Source organism: Centroberyx affinis, unplaced genomic scaffold, assembly GCF_046629955.1.
Source record: "Centroberyx affinis isolate AG114_WGS23_722 - 3 ecotype Tasmania unplaced genomic scaffold, CSIRO-AGI_Caff_v1 ptg003166l_1, whole genome shotgun sequence".
Lineage (NCBI taxonomy): Eukaryota > Metazoa > Chordata > Actinopteri > Beryciformes > Berycidae > Centroberyx > Centroberyx affinis.
The window spans coordinates 156,968-176,986 of NW_027281219.1; the positions used below are offsets into that span (position 1 = coordinate 156,968).

General features: G+C 41.5%; 1 protein-coding gene across 1 annotated transcript in view; it reads left to right on the top strand.

Moving 5' to 3' along the window:
* Positions 1-5,927: 5,927 nt before the first annotated feature.
* Positions 5,928-20,019, top strand: part of il16 (interleukin 16) — a 47,924-nt gene continuing 33,832 nt past the window's right edge. Inside the window, exons 1-10 of the mRNA XM_071537961.1 lie at positions 5,928-6,003; positions 8,863-9,002; positions 10,616-10,733; positions 13,892-14,035; positions 14,284-14,389; positions 15,519-15,667; positions 16,991-17,101; positions 17,660-17,774; positions 18,235-18,308; positions 19,753-20,002. Of these exons, the coding sequence (XP_071394062.1) occupies positions 8,881-9,002; positions 10,616-10,733; positions 13,892-14,035; positions 14,284-14,389; positions 15,519-15,667; positions 16,991-17,101; positions 17,660-17,774; positions 18,235-18,308; positions 19,753-20,002 (1,189 nt within the window). The 5' untranslated portion in view covers positions 5,928-6,003; positions 8,863-8,880. The remainder of the gene's footprint in view (positions 6,004-8,862; positions 9,003-10,615; positions 10,734-13,891; positions 14,036-14,283; positions 14,390-15,518; positions 15,668-16,990; positions 17,102-17,659; positions 17,775-18,234; positions 18,309-19,752; positions 20,003-20,019) is intronic.

Below are 20,019 nucleotides of genomic sequence, written 5' to 3' on the forward strand. Positions count from 1 at the left end.
AGAGAATCCATTCATCCTCTGCAGCATATGTACCCATGTAGACCGCTGGCACACACACACACACACACACTCACACTCACAGGAGCCCATAAAAGACTACAACCAGTGTGTGATGTAAAGTAGGCGTGAGGTCAGGCCAAACTAAGTGCAGTGTTTTCCTCCCTGGAAGCTGGCTGACAGGAAAGGGGCAGTGATTTTGGGGAGCCTTGCCTTACTGAGACACACTGTTGTGTTCTCCAGACAGCTGGGAGGAAAGGAGGGGGGGAGAGAGTGAGAGAGAAGGCAGGAGGAGAGGCAAGGAGAAGGAGGAGGAGGAGAAGAGGTAGAGGCATATACCCCAGATGAATCACAGCAAGGAAGCCATGCTCTGAGTGGAACATCAGTTGTGTGCTGGTGTGCTCTCTGGACTATAGTCCTTCTGTCTGGATCGAGCCTTGGGATCCTCCCGGCTGCAGCCTCAGTAGAAGCAGTAGATGCTGGCTGAGTGACAACATGATCGACTACGGTGAGTAGGACCGCCACTCCCGCAGCTTGCAGGGCTTAAACAGGGATGTTAGGTAACTCACTGCTTATGTCAAAGTTGACTCAAAGCTGAGTCAAAGTTCATGTTTGACTTCAGCTGTGCGCATGATGTTTCGGGGTCTCCCATTGTAAAAGATGATTATTAGATATTATGTGATATTGTTGACAGATCCAGACAGGTGTCATAGAGGAGAGGGATATTGTACCAAGTTGTTGTTCTTTCCATGCACTAATTGCACTCACAGTTCTGTTGATACCCAGCGGTGTGTGTGTGTGTCAGCGTTGAGGGAGTTCTGAAGATTGCTCAGATATTGCAGTGAGCATTGCGTAACTATCAAAATTGGTTGCAGAGCAGGGAAAGAAGTTAAATGATGCACTTGTTGGCCCGGGGGATGGATGTGTGTAATAAAGTGTGCCTGTGTGTGTGTGTGTGCACTCACACACACACACACACACACAGAGGCACACACAGAAGTCCTTCATGAAAACACAAATTACATAACATCGTGTATGTCCAGTCCAAGAGGACCTTTAGAGCACAAACAGCCCGGTGCAGCCAGCGGTGGACGGGCAAGGCTTCCTCTCCCATAAAACCCTGAGCCATGCTGGCCACAGACTGGACACATACAGCCACATGGGCCATACATAGCTTAGCTGTCATTCCACACAGAGGCCCTGGGCCGAGCCTCCCCGAGATCGTTTGCGTAACAAGGAGTCAAGATCAGTCACGCCACCTCCGATGCCAAGCGCACAAGCGCTCCCGGAGTTATACAAGTGCTGGACTATTCCTTTGCAGCATGACTGAGAGGTTTTCCCTCCCTTCCTGGGTCAGGTGGTGAGGGGGGGAAACTCTTAGCTGTCCACTGTAGGTCCTGCTCCGTCTCTCTCAGACTGGAAAAATCCCCCGGTGCAAACTCAGAACAACACACACGTTGTTTGGCTGCTGCTCGGCCGCCCCGCCCTCTGCTTTCACTCAATCAGGTTCTGTTAGCCTGCCTAGCTAATGCTACAGGCACAAAAATATGGTTTCTGTGAGGACATGTACACACACACACACACACACACACACATCTATATGCATGTGTAGGTGTGCATACACACACACACACACACACACACACTGTTCATTCAGCCTCTACCACAGACACACCTTTTTATAGAGTTGACCTACCTGACCCATGCTACTTTCTCCCCCCGTCTTTCCATTTTCCCCCCTCTCTCCTTCAAAGTTTTCATACTAAACAGTGTTGCTGCTGTGTGCCATTACATCAATAGAATAGAGTGCATGTCCAAGGAAAGTCAGAGTCACTCTGTAGTGCTGCAGTCATTATAGGAGGCGGTCAACTTTTCTCCTTCACATCTTTGAAACAAAAGGTTTTCATAAAGCTAGGCTATAAATACACACACCAACCAACACACAGTGTGGGATGGAAGGCTTTAGGTGGTCTAGCCTATAGCGTTAGTGTAGGAGGTTTGTCTCAGGTAAGTGGGAAACCAACAACTGCACACCGATAAAAAGGAAGAAATTTAAGAGGCCAACTGATGCGGAAAAAATGACTGATATTAATGTACATGAGATGTAAAAGTGACCAAAAGAAAACTTCAGTCAGTAGACCATCATCACTTCTCAGAAGTTTGCAGAACTGATGATGGTCTACTGACCAAAATGTTTCCCATTTGTGCATTTTTCTTTGTCACTTTTGCACTTCATGTAAATTAATGTCAGTCCTTTTTTGCATCTGTTGGCCATCACTTTAGATTTTCTTTTTTTTTATATCACAGATATAAAAAGTTTTAGTTAGCCAAACGTTTATCTGGAAGCAGATCTCATTGGTTGAGTGGTGGGCTCAGTGGGCGGAGCCAAAGAAGCACATTTTTTTTCTGGCTAAGTATCATTAGACTGAAACCCAGTGAAAAGGCAAGAGGTAAGAGAGGAGGAAGCTGATATTATGAAGCCTAGTGCTCTGCTACTGACTGAAAAAATACAATGTAGCCATACTAAGGTTAGCTAGTTAGCCTAGCTGACCTTCAAGTTCAAACTAGCCATACTAGCCTATAGTTAGCCTATCTAGATAAGCTAATTAGCTAGCTGCTGACCTTCCAACATCAACTTCCTTCTTTGTCATTCAAGTTTGCCAGTTAGCTAATTTGCACTCTGACATTATTTCTGCCTCCAGGGCAGCTCTGCCTCTAAGACATGTTTGTACTAAAACTCTCATTTGCATTTGTATCAGTGAGCTTGTTTATCATGGAATAGCTTTAGATATAAAACCTGCACTAGATGATTGCTACCTTGTAGGTCAGTGCTGCAGGTGTGACTTGGCTTTAACTAAATGCATATTTGCATTTGTATTTACTCAGTGCTTTGAGTAAATGTGATGTTTGAATAGTTGGTTGAGGGACAATAGCTGTGATTGAGTTGTGTGCTACTAAGTCAACCCACTGTACTGGCATAGATCCAACAGAGAGAGAGAGAGAGAGAGAGAGAGAGATGTGTGTATGGAGCCTATAGGCCTCCAGCACAGAGATCCATGTCTGTGTTTCCTGTCTATCTGGCCAACACAACAAACACACTAATGCTCCATAATTGCTAACACACTTCCAGGATCAGAACTACTGATTCACCAGAAAACAAAGCCTTTCTTCTGGACTCATCCACTGGAAACTGGGGCAATATTTATTTATTTATTTATTTATTTATTTGTGTGTTTGTTTGTTTAATTTGTGGTTGTTATTCATCTCTTATATATTAATTTACTTGTTAGTTAGTTTGAGAGCAAGTTTATGCATTCATTTATTTAATGTAATAAAAAAAAAAAAGTAATATTTATTATTATTATTATTATTATTTCTAGAGGTTGAACTTCTTTATATTGCCACACGGCCAGTCTGGTGGAATGAGTTCCAGTACATTTCAGTGTGGTTGAGACTTAGATGAAAAATTGGAGTGGATATTTGGACTGGCTGCCTTGCGGTCAGCATATTTTATACAGTGTATTTACTGTTTGAAGAGGTCTGTTATATTGCACCTGCATGCTGTCATATTCACAGGACAGAGAGGCATTTGTCAGCATGTGGGCCGTCACATCACTGTAATACAGCAGCACCAGCCAGGTTCACTGTACTATGGTGAAGCTCAAACAAACACACACACAAACACACACACACACACAGCCTCACCACCTTTGTGAGCCAGTACTTCATACTTCAAAGCAGGAGTAGGGAATACTTTATACATATATTTGAAATAACTTTGTGGCAGACAGAACCATCGCTGACCTAGAGCAACACCTGCAGTATTATTTAAAGGTGCTCTGTGTAGCATTTTTAACCATCATATATTATTGTCAGGTTAATTGTGATACCTTGGTAGAATTACTGTAAACAAATGAGACCATGATGGAGATGATTGGTAGCCTCTATCTCACAGCAGTGGCATTGTTAGTGCTACTGTTTCTCAAAATTAAAGCTAAACCCTGTTGCCTTCTGTCCCCCCCCCCCCCCCCTCCCTGAAGAGGATAAACATGTTGGAAGTTATTTCTCCATCGGCCATTCAATGCAGTGTAGAGGCCGGTAGAGGCTGCCAATCTTCTCAGCGATGGTCTTGTTTGTTAACTGTAATTATACCGATGCTTATACTGAAGCTGTAGACACCAGAGGGGTGTAAGATATTAATTCATATTCCTTTTCAATCGACAACACATGCAGACTAAGCTGGAGAAGTGTATAAACATAAAGAGAGAGAGAGAGAGAGAGAGAGAGAGAGAGAGAGAGAGTGAGTCATTGATAAGGAGGGGGGCGGGAGAGAAGGTAGCGAGATAATGATGTCAGGGCTTATGGGTTTCGGTTAAAGAGCCTCCCAACATCGTGTTCTGCACTAAGTGTTTGTTCGCGGCGAATGTGAGAGAGACCAGAGGCCATATAGAGTAACATGTATAATGCATTTTGAGGGTCATCCTATAGTGCTCTCTGGAGTGTGAAGCGTTGCAGTGTACAGACCATCATTCACTTCAGACCATTAATGGGACCTGTAGGCCATGGCTAGGACCATTCACCATGTGTTTGAATGTATGCATATTATATTAAGCATGCCTATAGTATAAAAAGGTGCATTGTGCTGAACAGCGTGCCTCTACCACCTGATCAGTCATAGCATAGTTGCTATTTATGGTGTCTGTCTGTGACCGGAGATTACCTCTGCCTGTGTGTTTATGTCAGTGTGCATGTGTGTGTGTGTGTGTGTGTGTGTGTGTGTGGTGTGTAACAGCCTCAATGTCAGTCTGATTAAGTTCAAGTCAGGAGGAACGAGCAAAACATCGCCTTTTTTCCAAAGCGGGGAAAGAAAAGCGCTCTTATCTCTGCTAGTCTCCACCATTGCCTCAGCAGTTTCTCAGAACACTTATGACACACACGCACACACACACACACACACACACACACACACACACACACACACACACACACAGATGCAGCCAGGCTGTCCTAACTGAATTTTCTAATTGCCCTCCAGAGCGTCCCTCTCCATTAGGCTTCGTGCCGGCTGGGAGGGGTGCGTTTGTTTCTGAGCTCCCGGCGCACACACACGCACACACTCTGACGGCCATGCCCCAGAGATACTCCCACCAGAGGAGGAAAGCCAGCACAGCGGCTGCTAGGAGGATGGAGAGGAGACGCAGGGACCAGGGGAAAGGCGGCAACAACAACAGCAGCGGCGGCAGCAGCAGCCACAACTACCGGTCCAAGAAGCTGGCCATGCTCTCCAGGTACCGGCACCGCTCAGACAGGCTTGCAACCAGGGGTGTAGTGGAGGGTTAAGTCAGTTTACCCACCTTTTTATTTCAGAAATAGACTTAATCCACTTTTTTTTAGGTGGATATGAATTTCTATGATGTAAAGTTATAGTGGACAACATAGTGAATTGTGCCAAACTGATGGAAGAATATATGAAAATGAATGCTTTTCTGAAAGTATGATTGATTTTTGTTTATATCAGTGCCTTATGTTGATCACCAACTGGAGGTCATAGTTTACCCACTTTATTTATTTTATTTACCACTACATCAGCTTGCAACTCTGGCATGCACTTCATTTGCATTTTCCACTGCTGGACTGCTCAAGGATTTTGCTGTCAGAAAGCCTGCAGGATCACACAGAGCGGATCGTTATTTATCTCAACTTCTTTAATGGTTTTTGCCTGTATTGACCCTGTCCAGGTCCCTGATCCTGTGCCACTCTAAGACCAGTGACGACTGCCCCGGTCCAGAAGAGAGGCATTCTGGGGAGGGCTTGGAGGGGGGCAGGGCATGGGGGCCAGGCTGGAGGACAGACCTGACGGACCTGGCGACCGGGGACGGCAAGGGGTGCGGGGATGCGGAGAACGGCCACTGGAGGAAGAGTCTGGAGAAGAGAGGAGGCAGCGAGCATCACGCCAACACGCTCAGAGAGAACAAGAGGAGCCTCAGGAGGTCCTTCAGCATCAAGGTAAGTCTTCCCCTCCCACCCCCTGCATTCTGAACCTCAGCTGAGCAAAGCATAGAGTCAGAAGTTGTTGTCTTATATCACTTGTTCTTTTTTAATGTGGCTTTTAATGCATGTGAACAAATGAATTTCCCTTTTTGAGGATAAAAAACGTTAAATATTCATATTGATACCAGATCGTTATACATTAATTAAACTTACTTAAAGGGGCATTAAGTAATCTATGCCTTTTATCGACCTCAATTGGTGACCAGTAGGAGTTACAACAACACTGGCATGGCTTACGGTGGCCTGTAATTGACATAAACAATAAAGTCACATTTTCACATCAGAGGAATAAACTAGTTAATTATAGCAGAGATGGACAGAAGCATCTATGGCTTCAGGCAGCAGTTACACAGTTTAAAGGCTGATGTGAAGATGGATTGTTGTGCTATAGTCACAGTAATAGCAACATATGCTGCACATGTTTCATCAGCACACATGGCTCAGCAGTAAACAGCCTTTTATTCCTGTCAAGTGACTGACTGAATCATCCACCATTTAACATTCCTTTATGGACTTTCACATTTATTACTTACCCATATACCATACATTTTTCCAAGATGTCAATTATATAAACTCATTATAAAGTATTCAGCATTTCTCATCCATAGGACCTGTGCATTGCTGAATAGCATGCAGTGCAAAATGAGTGTCCTCTCAGCCCAGAGGGATTCATTTGGCATGACTCACTGCACACAGTTGTGCCAATTTGTAAATTAGTGGCATGTAATTAGATTGATTGCCTTTAAGTAGGATAACTGGGTCCCACTGTAACACAGTGTTAACTGGGAGAACTTGCCCGGACATCTGTGCCAATTCTGCATCTAAGGCATTCATTGGTATAAAACCGCTATGAAATTTCAAACATCAAGTGCCATACATGCCGAACCCCATATGATATCATCGTGCTAACAGTGCGCTGTGTTGGGCCGGGTGTTTCGTCTCTAAATGTAATGATAGTCACATGCCCTGTGTTGTGCGTTGGCAGACCGAGGGCTGCTGCTGGCCTGAATGTGGGGCCTTCAGACAAAGACGAGTTCTGTTGTGTCCCGCTGTTTCTGCAGCCACGCTAACCACTGCAGGCCTCACAGCGCATTCCACTGATGTCAGATAGGGTCAGACGGATTCGCCGTCGGTAATCATTTATCACACGAACAACAGATGTAGGTTACAGGAATAAATATATATAGATAGATAGATGCAATGGTTTTAGAGCGACTGTTGTTTCTGGTTATACTGTTGCTTTGTCCATATATGGGGCCGATACTGGCCTTTTATTAAAAATGGGAGTCAGTGTGATCCACTTCTGATATGATGGATATGATGCAGTTTGATTGATTCCATATTTATTGTAGAATTGATCAGTACTACACTGGTTGATCACTGTGACTTCACCTGTACACTGGCAGAACTATAGTGGAATACACAAATCCTGTACAGCAGAGACCAGAGTGTATCTGTCACAGTGAAGAGTGTTTAGCTGGCTCTGGTCTACCACCTCATGGACCAAAGCCCAGCTAAACAGCTCTGACTGAAGTCGAGTTGAGCAGTCACTTAATCGGCCAATTCTTTTCCTGTGGGGCTAATTCATGTCAGGTAGGCCATCACTCACTCTTAACCGCCCACCAGACAAAGGCCAATATCATAGCCATATCCCTTTGGCCTTTATGTTTATGTCAAAGTCCAACACAGACTCATGAACTAAGTCTGTATGAATGAAGGCATGAGGTCAATGCTGTGTGGTTGTCATGAAGGTTCATGAAAGTATTATCCAAGTTCATCAGTTATTGGATTCCTTCTATTTTAAATGTTAATACAACAGGATAGTCCTATTCAGATTTCTTTAGCTTGAGGGAAATACCTTCTCAAATTGTATCCCTTGTGCTGTAATCTCATGAGATAGCATCCTCTTGATACTATAGAACAGTATGTATAATGCCCATGGTTTACACCCAATACAGGTGTCCAAGGATGCTCCCTATACTCATACTAGACTACTTAATATTTTCATTGGTTTGAAGAAAATACCTCAAAACAATTCCACTGTATGCTTAACCTCTAACCTAACCCCTCTAAAAACACAACCTTTGTGCTCTTATAATCTGGTGAGATAGCATCCTCTTGATAAATAGTGATTCTATTCAAAGTGATGCTTGATTTATTTGATTTAGAGGTGTGCATGCATATGTATTTGTGCCCTAAATTGGGACTCGAGTGCTCAGCGTTTAGTCAAGTCATTGGCTTGAGGGAAATAGAAGAAAACAGTGTCCATGCATGCTTTTTTGCACCCTATGTTAGCATCTGCCATGTTTAAAGTCATTGGCTTGAGGAAAATACCTCAGTAACAATTTTAAAAACACAACCCCTTGTGTTATATTGTAATCTGGTGAGATAGTGTTAGTAGAAAGTCAGTAGAATGGTCTTGATTTACACCCAATAAAAGAGTCCATGCATATATTCTTGTACCCTTTTAGAGAACCTGAGTGCTTCTTTTTTAAGGAGGGAAATAGCTCAGTAGCCCTTTTAAAAACACACCCGTTGTGCTATATTATAATCTGGTGAGATAGCGTCCTCTGGAGAGCCGTCTAAACATGCGTGAGGTTGCCTCATAAGGGTAACCTCCAAACACTGTGGCCCAGTTCATGGACCTATAAAACCTTACTGCTCTGTTTTCTTTTTCCTCAGCTGTCAACTCGCCTACCCAGATGGTTGATTTGGTCATAAAGCAGACTTTTTACTTCCTAGTATAGAGGTCCCCTTATACTCGCTCACTGTGTGTGTGTGTGTGTGTGTGTGTGTGTGGGTGTGCGTGTGTAGGAGAGTAGTATCTGGAGGATGTGTGTAGCCACAGGGCCGGGTGAGGAGGTGCATGGACCACAAATGGCTGATAACAGCGTCCAGACCGAGGACAAAGAGACTAGTGTGGAGCCGGGGAGGAATGGAGTGGAGCTACACAGGTAATAACACACAATACCACAACTCTAAGTTTCTTAATTTAGAGGAATGTGGTGGAAAAATGGTTAAAGCTGCACTAGGCAAGATTTTTTATGTAAAAATACACTTGTCTTATCAGCCTGAATCACAAAGTGGGGCTGCAGTAGAGAAGACCGTACCATCATTACTAACTGAGATGCTGTAGATTCTCCCTATTTGCCCAAATGAAATGAAATCTGGGTTTCTGGGTAGTGAAGTCCAAATTTTTCAGTGACCTCTCGCCATTTGGAGCCGCCAATGTGTGAAGTTGCCTTGTGCAGCTTTAAAATTTTATGTTCCTAGCAGCGATCCTTGTCTTAAACAGGTAGTAATGTGAATAAAAATGCATTCAACATTTGAGCTAGTTGCCATTCTAATCAGTGATGCTGTGGACCTGAACCTACACATTAGTTATGGTGTGTAATCTTATAAGCTCTCGCACCTAAGAAGACAGGATAGTGTTTCTGTTGGATTCTGTGTGTGGAGCTGCTTTTGTGTGGGGTTGTTGCTTTCAATGAGAAAGAACATGTTGTTCTTAATGCAGTTTGGTGTGCTACTCCTCGATGAGGGCCAAAACATGGCACAGCGCACTGGAGATATGTAGTAGACATGTGGAGATATGTAGAACTGGACATGAAGACTGCTTTCTGCAGCTTCTTTTACTGTCTTCTGCTTTGTTACCTCAACTTCTTGCGATGACGCCTTTACTTCTTCCAAGAGACTTCAGGAAGTAGTAGTATAAACTTTAGCATTGTAAGTCTTAAGGTGCTGATTAGGGTTAGACTGATACATCACTTCGCTGATATATTGGGCCAATGTTGACCTTTTATTCAAAGTGTCAGTGTCGTTCACCTCCGATAATGATGGATGAAACCTGAAATGAAACCAATATGATTCCTGCCTCACCATGATCTAAAGAGCTGGTAACCCATCTGAAAGAATTTCATTAGTATGGTTTTCAGTGTAGAGTTCTAGTGTCCCATGTTCAGAGACCTTTCCACCCTGACAGGAATAAAATTCTGTCAGGGACTTTTGGCATGAAAATGGTAAAATTTTAAATATATTGAATATTGGCACAAAATATCAGGTATCTACAGCTTCAACCAAAAAAATATCGGTTTTGGACTTCAAAAACCCATATGGGTCTGAAGTCCCATTCACATAGAACGACGACAGACTAGAGCGATGACTATAAAGACATAAATTAAAACAATATTGTTTCTCAAGCATCTGTCATCAGGTCCTCAGCAAACGAAGCATCACTGCAGTGAGCTATCGAATTCTCTACCCCTTCTCTCTTTGAACTATATCTTGAATGGTTGAAAATGTTTTATCATTGTCTCTGCATCCAAAAAAACAAAAACTATAGTTATAGTTATCGTTTTGGATGTTTTTATAGTTATTGTTGTAGTGGGAACATGGACATTGTATTTACCTAGAACAGTTTAAATCTTTTTATAGTTATAAATATCTTTAGTTATTTTTAGTTATTGTTCTAGCTGTGAATGGTTCTAGCTGTAAAATGTTTTGGTTTTTTTGCCTTGGAACTGCTTCTTTTTCAGCCCTCTCTCTCTCTCTCTGTGTGTTTTCTCTCCAGGAGCTGCAACTTCCTGAGCCCAGACAAGCTGGCACCCTTTAACGGACAGTGTTTAAATGGCTATGCTCGGATGGAGGGGGAGGGATCGAGGAACGTCCACATTAAAGCCTACAGTAAGGTAAAACCAGCTGACAGACTGCTGCACACAACGGATCCTTGTGGTGTGACTACTGTTCCGCTTTTCCAAACACTGTCCCACAATGTTCAATTGAGTAAACTATATGCCTTTAGATTTCTACATGAGTAAATTGAATATATTTGCTAAGTTGAACAGTTTTTACATCACATGTCTGCATGCCTAGACTCTCTCTGTACATATGGTCCTCTGTAGACCTAATGCAAATCAGATGTACATTGATTGTACACTTTAAATTCACTTATTTGTTTTCTTCATATTCACGTGTTCTTCTAATGTGTTACGTATTGGATATACTGTATGTTTTCACTTATCTCATCCTGCAATCTGTGGTATATTGCCTCAGTATGTTCTACTGCTGCACACCTCCATAATGAAGTTCATACATTTCTACTTAACATGGATCATGGTGTTGAAATTGTTGGTCCTCTTATGTTTAATACCCCCTCATTAGCTCTATTCTTATTCATATTCTATTTTCCTTTGCTGCATCCTATTATGACCAAATTTCCAAACGGGGATCAGTGAACTTTCCTATTATATTATTCACTATTATTCACTATTTAAACAGTGGTGTAATTTTCAGCACATCAGTAGGTGTAATCTGTTTCTTCACTACACAACACGTGTTAAAGATGTGTTTATATGATCACATGGTGAGACAAAAAGTGCTGCTATTCAATACATGTTGAGTTGAATGCCAACATACGATGTTTAACCAAAGCTGCAGACGCTGATGCATTGAAAATAACAGCGTAATTACTGTAATTCCCTTCTCTACAGTAACTGGGTCTGCGTGGGCGTGGCATATTTCTCATGCTGTAGCCACATTCCCAGTCGTCCCACACCCACCGGACACTGGCCTCTATGGATTCCAGCCAGAAATAGTGCAGGCAAGATTTTAACTGGAACTACCAAAACACTTGAAACCAATTTGATCAACCTAAAGAGGAAGAGTTGAATCGAAGAAAATGTCGTGAAAAAGTACAGTTTTATAAGTGTGAGTTCAGTAATCATATGCAGTGTAAACTATAGAGGCTTTGTGTGACCCAACATCCCCTCTTCCTCTCTTTAATGAAATAATAACAGACCCGACCTGTCTGGCTAGGTGTAAAATGAGAAGATTTACTCGCTCCTATCTACAGGGATTATGCCAGTCAAGATGTCTGGTTGTTGCACAATAATAAAAAAAAATCTATAAGATTTATATAATTTAAAGGGTTCCCACTGGTCATGGAATTTCTGGAATGTCATAGAGTTTAGAGAGGTTTATTCCAGACAGGGAATTTGATCAATTCTCTTGGGAAGTCAGGGAGTATCAGGGAATTTTACAAATGGGTCACTTTACAGGAATACAGCAGAATGTGTTTTACAACTTTCACACATTTTTTTTTTCACACATTCATCGCGTTAAACTGGGGTTTTCAGCTCAGTGTTTGAAGTGGAAATCAGACTGTTCTCCCCTTTAGAGAAATAACATTAACAAACCAGTAAGTAAGAACATTTTTCAGTCATGGAACTTAGTCATGGGAAGTCAGGGAAAAGTCATGGAATTTTACAGCAGGATCTCGGAAATAATGTTACCATTGTAAGCAAACAAATTAACTTTGCTAAGAGCTTTAATCATATTTTCAGTGAGTATTACGGTCATGCCAGGAACTGCATTTACAAGAGTGAGGACCACATCTTTCAATTAGTGGATATCTTCATATTGGACTTGCACAGTGTGTTTTCATTGTTCCTGACCAGTCATGGTGGGAGAGTATGAGGTGGTTTCATGTGTTTTTGAGTATCCTTGCTGCCATGGGAGCTCTCCTGCTACGTGACATAACACTTCATCATCCAGCCAAGTCCCTTAAAGTCACTTTTAAGAGGAGCAGAATGAGGGAGAAAGTTGGATGAACAGAGCGGTAGGAAAGAATGTCTGCCATGTGACGACTGGGCTCAGCTGATCCTGTTCTCAACACCGTCTGTTTTTCTTTCATAATGGCGCCCTGGCAGCGGTCAAACATCCTCTTTCACTTGGTTCCCAATACCAATTCATAATATACAGAGGATAAATAGACAGTTACCATGGAGACGTGGAGCTACAAAACAGCAAAATCAATCACTTATCTGATTTCTGATTCATGTTACACAATGGGCCTACTATTATACTGAACTTTACTGTGCTTTACATATACTATTCTATGCTATACTATACTATACTATACTGTACTGCACTGCAGTGGTTCTCAAACTGGAGGTCGGGCATAGTATAGTATAGTAGTAGTAGTACAGTACAGTACAGTACAGTACAGTATAGTATAGTATAGTATAGTATAGTATAGTATAGTATAGTATAGTACAGTACAGTACAGTACAGTACAGTACAGTACAGTACAGTACAGTACAGTACAGTATAGTATAGTATAGTATAGTATAGTATAGTATAGTATAGTATAGTATAGTATAGTACAGTACAGTACAGTACAGTACAGTACAGTACAGTACAGTACAGTACAGTACAATACAGTACAGTACAGTACAGTATAGTATAGTATAGTATAGTATAGTACAGTATAGTATAGTACAGTACAGTATAGAGCAGTATAGTATAGTATGGAGCAGTATAGTATAATATAGTACAGTATAGTATAGTGCAGTATGGTATAGAGCAGTATAGTATAATATAGTATAGTGCAGTATAGTATAGAGCAGTATAGTATAGTATAGAGCAGTATAGTATAGTATAGAGCAGTATAGTATAGAACAGAATAGTATATATATATAGTATATATATATAGTATATATATATATAGTATATATATAGTATAGAACTGTACAGAACAGTACAGTGCAGTATAATATAGTATAGTGTAGTATATTACAGTACAGTTCAGTTCAGTTCAGTGTAGTATTATGTGTATAGTATAGAGTACTGGGAAAAGAAAAGGAAGAAAAGAGAAATAGAAGAGCTAAGGAGGTAGAAGTTTTATTTTTGGAGCAAGTAGATTGAACTATTGTGCAATATAGTTCACTGTTTTGTAGCATTTAATGCAAGGCTGAAGTGAATATGAAGCTGTAAAAATGTTTTGATTTCAAACTAGTTAGGGTAAGTCAATGCACTAACATTTTCTCATGCCTTGTGTGTTCTGCAGGACATTTCCACATGTGAAGACAATCTCCATTCCCATAGTTTGACCACAATCCCACAGCATCCGGCCCTCATTTCCCCATCTGATCCTCCATCAGTGCTCGGCTACACAGACAAAGACCTCGTGGCCAACAACAACCACCTTAAGGTAACAGTCTCAATACTCCCTCTGCAAGCTTGTAGTCTTACTAACGGCACTTTATTAGATACTATGCAATGAAGAGTATTGGATATTTTCAGGGGGGAGATGGATATGATGCAGTTTGATTGATTACATATTTAAAAGTGAATCCTTTCCTAAATAGATGCTGAGTGTCAGATGCTGAGGCAGTTATCTCTATGTGTTCCCTTTTGACGTAAATGTGTGTGTGTGTGTGTGTGTGTGTGTGTGTGTAGCTACCCATCCCAGAGGTGAATGAGGAGAGATGCTGGGAGTCGGATAAGACAGAGCAGAGCTCACAGGGACAGATGGCCAGCAATAGGACACGCTCCAATTCAACTAGTGTGTATCAACCACACACACACACACATACACACACACACACACACACACACACACACACACACACACACACACACACAACACACACATCCAACTCACTACTAAAGACCTCCCTCCCTCAATACCCGCCCGTCCTCATGAGCTAACTGTTGTGCTCCTGGATGAGATCTCATTAGATTTCCTTCCTGTTGTCGGAAGCAGCCTGGCATTGATAATGTGGAACTGGACACTGAGTCTGCTTTCTGCTGCCTCTTACTGTATATTCTATTACCCTCATCTTCTCCCAGCGAAGCTTTTACTTCAGCCATGACACAAAGTAGCTGTATAAAGCATTGTCAGTCCTGAGGTGCCAATATACGTTAAGACTTATCTATCGATTTACCGATATATAGGGGGCCAACATTGGAAGTTTATTAAAAATCAGATAATGGCCAGTCAATGTATATAGTAACACAAAAAATCTAGGCCCTATACTATCTCTGCTGTTTCTGAACGGTCAACAAACTACGTTACACCACAAATGTTGTATCCATGGTCACTTTATTAGCACTTCTCACTTCCGACTACTTTCATCCTCACTGAAAACACTGTTAGGCAGACTGGACTGTTTATTTTTTGGCTGGGATTCAATGAGAGAGTATCAAATTCTTCATCTGTGAGAAGCATATTACATAGATTTTGGCAAAACAATGTAAGTTTTAAGGTCTTGGTAAGCTATGGATAGCGATGTAAGATTCAGATATGTCTTTAAATTAGTAAAAAAATATATATATCATATATCACATATAGCAGGTGCTCACTTGTTGTGTGGTATGGTAATATTGTAATTTTAGACAGTTGTACTCATTCCTTCTCCATTATATTTAGTATTAGTTCAGTGGAGGCTGTAGCCAAACGAATGTATACAACTTAAAAGCCAATAGGTGTGGATTTTTATGTTGAAATTGCAAAATGTAAATAGTGATATGTGCATTTAGGAAATGATTTATATTTAGCAAATGAGAAATTTACAAGAAATTAAAAGATGCAGATGTAGTTTTCCTTCTGTATTTTCATTATTTTATACATAAACCCATACTAGTCAAACCCTAACTTTTATTTAGTGATATGATACTGTGTGTGTATGCAGGCGTCCATCCCTACTGGATCGGGGATCTGGACAGCATCATCATGAAGACTCCGGAGCTGTACAGCAGTCATCCTCATGGGAATGGCGGATTGTATGGAAACAGGAAGTCTCTGTCCCAGCAGCTGGAGTTTCCTCACAGCGCCACGCAGGTACACACAACACATCTCTGTGTGTTTGACAGGTTACATGAAACAGGATGAATCTGTAATCTGATAACAGAGAAAGCAACTGTAATTAGTTACAGTTACACCATAAACACACAGATGAGGGGACAGAGGTTAGAGAAGCAGGCTTGTGACTGGAAGGCCGCCAGTTCAAACTCCTGGACTGGCTGGGTGAGGAAAGTGAGTGAGGAACATGTTCCCTCTCTTGACAACTACTGTCAAAGTTCCCTTGAGTAAAAGGAAAAATTCACCCTCAGATCCTCTTACACTGTTAGATATCAATCTGTGATGTTCAACGCATTTCAGTTGTTTTGTAATGAAGTGATGTAATTGTACCCACATGCCCTCAACCTGCTTTGGCTACTTCTACTTCAGTTAGTGATACATTTCCCAGAATGCCTTTCAGCAACCCTCAGAGAATGGGGGCGTGTTGCTTACAATCAAAGATGTGTGTGGGCGTATAAATATAGCTAGCTAACCAACTACTTTGTGACTATTGGGGGCCTGTCTATGAATGCAGCCACACTCCTTACTCAAAACGCGTGGCTGTTTGCTGCATTGCATTCTGGTCTATAATCCTGTATCATTGTTGAACGTTGAATTGTCAGTGGAAAATGGCCGCTATAGAAAGAAGCATTTGCTCTGATTCTGTTGTACTCACACCACCACCTGATGTTTACCGTTTCTGATCAAACTCCATTGTAGCTGCTGGAAATATCTGGACATGATGTCACATTGTTTCCATCTGGCAAATTATCCGCAGGAATAATAAAAATACACCACCAAGCAACAAAAATGGACCCAGAAATGCAAGGGGCAGCAGTGGACCGGTTGTAGTGGGCAACTCCCAGTGGTGACAAAGTAACAAATACTTAAAATAATACTGAAAAATATGAAAAAGTAACAAATACTTAAAAATGTAGTACAAAAAAACATGGATTTGCTCTTGATGTATTCAGGATGCAAGCGTTTTAATAGGATCCTTGAAAGCAAAGGAACGAGAGCAGTAAATGATTTCCAGTCATTGCATCATCATGTCATTTTTATGTAATTCATTTATCACCTCATACTGTGTGAGAGTCTGAGATGAACTACAGATGTGTAAAATTTTTCCGTCAGAGGAAGAGGCAGACTATAACACAGCAGCAACAAAACTTCAAACATCTGGTATTAGCGAAGAAAAAACAGAACAAATGAATCATGAGATTGCCTTGCACTGTGTGTGTGTGTGTGTGTGTGTGTGTGTGTGTGTGTGTCTGTGTGTGTGTGTGTGTGTGTGTGTGTGTGTTGCATGCTGCTCCTCTCCAGCCTGTGCACCGCCCCTCCCGCTCTCTCAGCTCCGCCCAGCTGGTCCACTCCTGCAGTAACGTCCAAGCCTTCATAATCTGTAATATTGTACTGATGAAGGGTCATGGCAAGGTAGGTATGAGACACCACTCAGATATTTACTGTAAAATGGATCAGTTGGTTGTCTATGGAAAGACCAGAATTGATTCTAATGCCACATGATCAGATTCCACACAAGTATGCATGATGATGAGTTTTATTATGATGTTTTTTCCCCCTCGATTTCATCAGATACTTTTAGTGTCCCATGATAAAACAAGAATACAATTCTGGGGGAAACACTGATTTTTTTTTTGATTTTTTTGGCATAGACATGGTCACATTTAAAGATATTGAATAGTGGCACAAAATATTGGCTATCAATCCATAAATAGCAGTACTGGCCTTCAAAAACCCATATCAGTCAAGCCCTAGTCCTAGCCCCAAATAGTATGTTATTTTGTGTGCTCTGTTCTTACTTTATTTTTCCTTTCCTTCATTAAATTGAAGTTTATGATGCTGATTTTTATTTTGTTTATGATTACAATTATAATTGTGGTTGTGATGCATGTTATTACTAATATTAATGTTCTTGTTATACGCTTAGTATTAGTCTTCATTCATGAGTGCTGACTGTGCTGCTGTGTCCAGGGTCTTGGCTTCAGTATAGTGGGAGGAAGGGACAGCATGTATGGACCGATGGGGATCTATGTGAAGACCATCTTCCCTGGAGGGGCAGCGGCTGCTGATGGAAGGCTGCAGGAGGGTGAGGGACACTGGGCACATGAATACAAGTTTAATAACAAAACTAATAATCTGTATTAACTGTTTTGCTACTATTGCCAACACAATAGTAATTCAACCTATAGCCATTTCATGAAAGCTTTTAAGCATTATACATTTATTCATTATCCTCAACTCTAGCAGTCAAATGAACTCTACAGATAATATCTCACAACGCTGGCATACCAAATCCATAATGTATTCTTATGCATAATGCACTGTGATGCATGCAGTTTTTCGATGTAATTGTAATGCAAGAATAACAAATGCTTTGATTTCATATGATGTATTTAATGAAGCCTCACAATGTGTAAGTGTAGTGTACATGAATTAGCCAAACTGGGCTCTTTTCTATCTGTCTTATCCATATCAGATGTGTTTATGTGTCAGTAGCTACTGTGCAGACTTGTGAGCTCACACCATCTGTATCTGTGTCTGTACAGGAGATGAGATACTGGAACTGAATGGAGAGTCTCTACATGGTCTGACTCATGACGACGCCCTGCAGAGGTTCAAAGTAAGGCTTTTTAATGATAAATTCAACTGTACACTGAGCTTTTATCATTGCAGTTCTAACAGTATTCTTTTCAGTTGGTCTAATCTCTGTTTTCTATGTAAATTATAAAGGTATGTGGTATCAACAGTTGGGCTTACATCCTCATAAAATGAGGCCATTGTATCATCTCCCCAATCAGCCCTCTACCCACTGCCTGCCAGCTTTTCATCCTCACTTCCTCTTGTTATTTCTCTACCTCAGTATTAAATGGTATGTGTGTGGGGTCTTTAATGTACTATGAAATTTACTCAGTGAATCATAGGGTGAATAATGGCTGACGCAAACTTGCTTCTCTAAGGAGGTCTGAAGATCACAGCTCCTCTTACACAGCAGCTTTTTTTTTTTTACAGTCTATGCGTAGCCCCCATCCATCTGCTAAGAGTGAGGACTGTAGCAAATATATTGATATGAAAATTAGCATATGAATTCATCTGGCGACTTCTAGCGACACAGCCATAGGGCGGCATACAAACCCTGATTAAGGTTAAGGGGTGGGAGAGGGAGGTAAGATTATATGCACAATCCAATCTAGTGGAACAACAGCAATTCTTATTAGCACCTTTTTAGGCCGACATAAAAATGTATGACCTACATTCAAAGTATGATCATAATAAGTAGTAACCAACTGATGTAAGTATATAAAGATAGGGTCTTAAAAAGAAAGATATGAAAAATAGCTTAGCACTAGCTTGCCAGCTGTGAGTGCCTTGAGAAATAATGTAATAAAACCACATCACCAATAATAGCTCACCTCATGACTACAACTTAACTACTGCTAACATACAGCGAGGCCTACTATGCTGATGTTGCATCCTTAACAAAGCATTCAGCCCATTTACAAGTCCAACAAATAACAAGCTAAATCTAAATAAAAAAAACGAATGTTAAAATGACTTGACGTACTGTACTTCATCAGGAAATCAGGGAACTTGAAATGAATCTTCTGCTAGCTAGCCAAACTCTTCCACATGCAGTTTGAACTGTAGAGAAATGTGAAATGGAAAAAACAATCTTCCAATGTAACTGCAGTGAAAACTAGCATCAGCAGGAGCATGAGCTGGTCTGTAAAGGTTTCTACCACATGGCAGTTCAACAAGGACCTAATGAAAATCTTATAGCCTATTAGACACATCAGCACATGGAGATGCCGGCCTTTCTAGCAAGCATGAAAAGGCGTAAATTAATGCTTTTCTGAAAATATAACAGATTTTGGTTTTACACTGGTTGCTGTTTGCCTTATGATGGTCACTGTCATCTTTTTATTTATCACTACATCATTGGTCATAAGGGTGGAGGTGGGATACAGGGCCTGGCTAGGGTAAAGTGGCAGCAGGGTGGGGATGGGATCATTTGAGTGGATCTCTCTCTATATACAGTATATATCCCTCTCTCTCTCTTTCTGCAGCAAATCAAGAAGGGCTTGCTGACTCTAGCGGTGCGGACCAGCCTGCGTGTCGGAGCCCTGTGTGGCCAGGCCCAGGTCGCCCAGCTCTGCAGGTCGCGCTCCCTCAGCTCCACTACAGGCATGGCCAGGGTCAGCGCCGACATGGGAGACTACAACTACCTGACCAACGGCAGCAACAACACACTGACCGTCCCGGGTCAGCCAGCCAAACCCAGGGACCGCATCATGATGGAGATCACCCTGCATAAAGGTCTGTATAGTTTGGAA